At 29.1% G+C, this 1,887-nt stretch overlaps 1 protein-coding gene across 1 annotated transcript; it reads left to right on the forward strand.

Annotated features, from left to right (window-relative positions):
* The first annotated feature begins 275 nt into the window (after positions 1–275).
* On the forward strand, positions 276–1,774 carry LOC103310401 (putative nuclease HARBI1). The gene is made up of 5 exons (XM_029492060.1): positions 276–515; positions 612–805; positions 1,035–1,173; positions 1,310–1,451; positions 1,527–1,774. Exons 1-5 carry the CDS (start codon positions 276–278, stop codon positions 1,772–1,774), a joined length of 963 nt encoding a protein of 320 aa, XP_029347920.1.
* Positions 1,775–1,887: the final 113 nt, after the last annotated feature.

The raw sequence follows: 1,887 nt of genomic DNA on the forward strand, positions 1-1,887 counted from the left end.
AAGTTTTATCTACTATTTTGGATACAAAATACTTGTAACCCTCGTTGTAACCGATGGGTATTCTGTAACTATTTTTAAGATACAAAGGCTACAACAGTGTATCTTTATTTGTAGCTCACTCAATGGTATGGTTACAAATATTTTGTATCATTGTTTTTTGGATACAGATAAAGATTTTATTAAAATTGATTGATGATTTTTGTATTAATTAAGTCATTTTTAGAAGTGATATTGTTCGTGTTGTGACTTCTTTTGTTATATTATTTTATCTTATGATGGCTTTTGTGGCACATATATTGGTTTTAAATGAATTAGAACAACATCAAGCCATTTATGCATTAAAAGTCCAACGTCGAAGACTTAGAGACATATACAATCCGTTTGATTTACGTGAATACGATTTTACAAAATTATTTAGAATCTCAAAAAATTTGGCTTTATACATTATTGACAAGTTATCCTATGTACAACGACTGCAAAGAAAACGTAAAAATGGATTGTCATTACAACTGCAAGTTAGTATAAAATATAGAAAATTTATAAATTATTATAATATACATATTATGTATAATCATGTAAATTTTAATTGTGTGCGTAATATTATCTTTTAGGTAATAGTAGCAATTAGGTTTTTTGCTTTTGGATCTTTTCAAAGATGTGTCGGCCAAGATAACTTAGGTAGTATAAGTCAACCATCTGTTAGCCGTTGTATAACAAGGGTAGCTACATCCTTGTTTGAAGTTTGTTTAAGTGATTGGGTCAGATTTCCACAAAATGATGCTGAGAGAAAAGCAGTGGAGATAAGGTTAAAATAATATATATTATATATGTGTGGGTGTGTGTGTAGTGACGGTGTAAACATCTTTCAATCATAAAACAAAACTTCTTTTTACAAATGACCACTACTACCATACTACTTGCGTCCACAAAATAGGTAAATCTCACTCCGCCCCTGTCGCCAACCAGTGTGTGTGGTTATAAATATAAATTAATTTAAATAACTCATTAATTAGAATGTAAATTTTCTTTTTTAGATTTAGAGATATAATGGGGGTTCCGGGTATTATAGGGTGTATAGATGGAACACAAGTAGCTATTGCAACACCATTTCCTTTAGATAATGAAGAGGCGTATAAGAATCATCATGGATATCATTCTATAAATTGTCAATTGGTATTTAGTATTTATTATTAATGTACTTTAAATATACCCATAAATAAACAAATTGGTACTTAATTGGTTGTAATATCCATAAATATATTACCTTGTGTGTATAAGTAATTTTAAAATATTAATACACAATTTTTAGATTTGTGATAATCAATTGAGAATTATGAATGCCTTATGTTTTCCTGGCACTGTGCATGATCAATTTATTTTCAGTTCTTCAATAATTCATACTGAAATGAATAGGTTGCACACACAAAGAATTGGAAAATATTTTCTACTTGGTAAAAACTATAAATATTTCATCATTTTCATCCTTAGTTATTTTTAAATTTAATACCCTAACTAATAATTTTTAGCGGATTCTGGATACCGTGCTGAACCTTTTATATTAACACCTGTGCTTGGGGCAGCAAAAGGTAGCCCTGAAGAAAGATACACCAAACGACACTGTCAAGTACGTAATTGTATAGAAAGGTGTAACGGAGTACTGAAGATGCGTTGGAGATGTTTATCTAAATATTCAACATTACGCTATAGACCTAAGACCTCAGCATTTATTGTAATTGCATGTGTGATACTACATAATATGTGCCTTGAATGGTAATTAAGTATAATATTATTATTATCTTTGAACATGAATTACAAGCTATACAATTATTTAATGTAATTTTAGGATGGGTGTTAACTATAATAACCAAGAAAATATGGTTAATAATG

This window comes from Acyrthosiphon pisum, unplaced genomic scaffold (genome assembly GCF_005508785.2).
Source record: "Acyrthosiphon pisum isolate AL4f unplaced genomic scaffold, pea_aphid_22Mar2018_4r6ur Scaffold_20713;HRSCAF=21912, whole genome shotgun sequence".
NCBI classification, from domain to species: domain Eukaryota; kingdom Metazoa; phylum Arthropoda; class Insecta; order Hemiptera; family Aphididae; genus Acyrthosiphon; species Acyrthosiphon pisum.

Coding starts and splice junctions, on each gene's coding strand:
- LOC103310401 (XM_029492060.1), top strand. CDS start 276: ATGGCTTTTGTGGCACATATATTGGTTTTAAATGAATTAGAACAACAT. Junction 516..611: donor GATTGTCATTACAACTGCAA/GTTAGTATAAAA, acceptor ATTATCTTTTAG/GTAATAGTAGCAATTAGGTT. Junction 1,452..1,526: donor TGGAAAATATTTTCTACTTG/GTAAAAACTATA, acceptor AATAATTTTTAG/CGGATTCTGGATACCGTGCT.